Genomic DNA, 1,816 nt, shown 5'->3' with positions numbered 1-1,816 from the left:
AGGGCTCTTTGTTTTGGTGTTGAGAAAAATTGGAGTGTAGAAAAAGATAAGAAGGTGTTGATTTTGTTTCTTTGGAGTGTAGAAAAAAATGCATATATATAGGAACTCAAGCTACCCGTGAACTTAAGCTTTGTGTTACCCGTGATCTATCTGGCTATGTGCTTTGTGACTCAGCTGTGTGTCATGCCTTCTTTTACCCGTGAAGGCAGTGTCACTCATAGGCAGTGTTACCCGTGAACCCAAACAACAAGATTATGCCTTCTTTTACCCGTGACACAAAAATACAATTTCATAGACATCACCACCATACTAGTCATTACTAAAATACAACAATAGCAACTTAGTTTTTTTGACATTATATATACTAGTCATTACAATGTCATTACAATTTCATAGACATCACCACCATACATATTAAACATACAACAATAGCAATTACGAATATCAATTCTGTACCATTTCTAAACCTATTTCTACTCTTCCGTAGCTCTAACACTACCTTCTCTAACATGACTATTTTCTGCTTGGTTTCAGTATTGATGTGCGAGTCATAGTCACTTGCGATTGTGAGGCTATCCACCTTCTCAGACAGCACTTGACATTGTTTGTTCATCTCGCCCATCTCCTCCATGACAGCTATATCCCACCACTTGTGAATATGCATCTCTCCATCATCAACATTCGCACATGTGAAGTATCTGCATTAACATACAAAATCACTTCAAAATATGTTGAAACATAGCAAATCAATTCATAATGTATTAAAGTTAAACGACAGACCTTCTGTTGTAGCTTGAGGATAGTAGAGGCTGACCACCACAGTAGCATACTTTGGGGAATCCGAACTCAACCTCAGGTTGGGGAGGGTATTGCATCGCTTGATCATTTTCTCGAGTACTCTCGACCTCATCCATCCGTATCAAAGCTGCTATTTCCCTGCCCTCAGTGTCATCAGAGTATATAGCAGCTTGATCTGAGGAATCAGGCTGAGAGTAGCTGTAGTCGTGGCCCATGGTCTTGCGGAACCTGCAAAAAAGTACAAGAGCCATCAGATAAAAAAAAAATGCTCTTATGTAATATTAACGGAAATTTGATAAAAGATCTATTTGAATCATTGAAAGAGAAACAAGAACATACTTAATTAAACATTGAAAGAGAAACAATAACATACGTAATTAAACATTGAAAGAGAAACAAGAACATACTTAATTGTTTGCTACTACAGAAACACGAACATACATAATTTAATACTGAGCCACTATCAATACATCAAACTCAGAAATATCGTGCCACTATCTTATCCTTGATAAATTGATCAGCTGCACTAAGTGGCTCTGGTTTAGTAAGGAGCGTGTCTAGAATGGCAAGCTTCTGCAGCTTCTCCTTTTCAGCCATCTCGCTCCTCTTGACTTCCCACATGCTCGTGTACTCAGCAAGAGCCTTTCCCTGAGCTTTCTTCCTATCAGCCTTCGCAGCCTTGATACCTTGAGGCCGTATCTCCGAGTCTAGTTCAGTAGGGGTTGCATCGTCTTGATCAGCTGCAGCAACTGGCTTCCTCTTTGTTCTGACTGAAGGTGAGGTGGTGTTGATCACCCTTGCCTATAGCATGCGCAGACTGTGTATAATATTTTTGAACCCTTTGCCAAAAGCTTCCTCCCTTCTGTTGATTAGAAATAATCGGGTCCTTGGAAGTATTCAGCCAAGCACTGATCAAGATTTCATCGTCAGCAGGATTCCACTTCTTCCTATCCTTCCTCACAGGTGCCTCTTGTGAAAGAGATACATCCGGGGAATCTTGAGAACTCCAAGGAGGTAT

At 40.1% G+C, this 1,816-nt stretch overlaps 1 protein-coding gene across 1 annotated transcript; it reads right to left on the bottom strand.

Annotated features, from left to right (window-relative positions):
* On the bottom strand, positions 387-1,015 carry LOC109128143 (the record flags this gene model as incomplete). Its single annotated transcript, XM_019233944.1, is given in 2 exon segments — positions 387-698; positions 781-1,015. Coding segments are annotated over 2 exon segments (545 nt in total), but the record flags the coding sequence as incomplete, so codon positions are not given.

This window comes from Camelina sativa, chromosome 12 (assembly GCF_000633955.1).
Source record: "Camelina sativa cultivar DH55 chromosome 12, Cs, whole genome shotgun sequence".
Taxonomy (NCBI): Eukaryota; Viridiplantae; Streptophyta; class Magnoliopsida; order Brassicales; family Brassicaceae; genus Camelina; species Camelina sativa.
The sequence above is the reverse complement of the archived record's forward strand: the minus strand, read 5'-3'. Positions and strand labels throughout refer to the sequence as shown.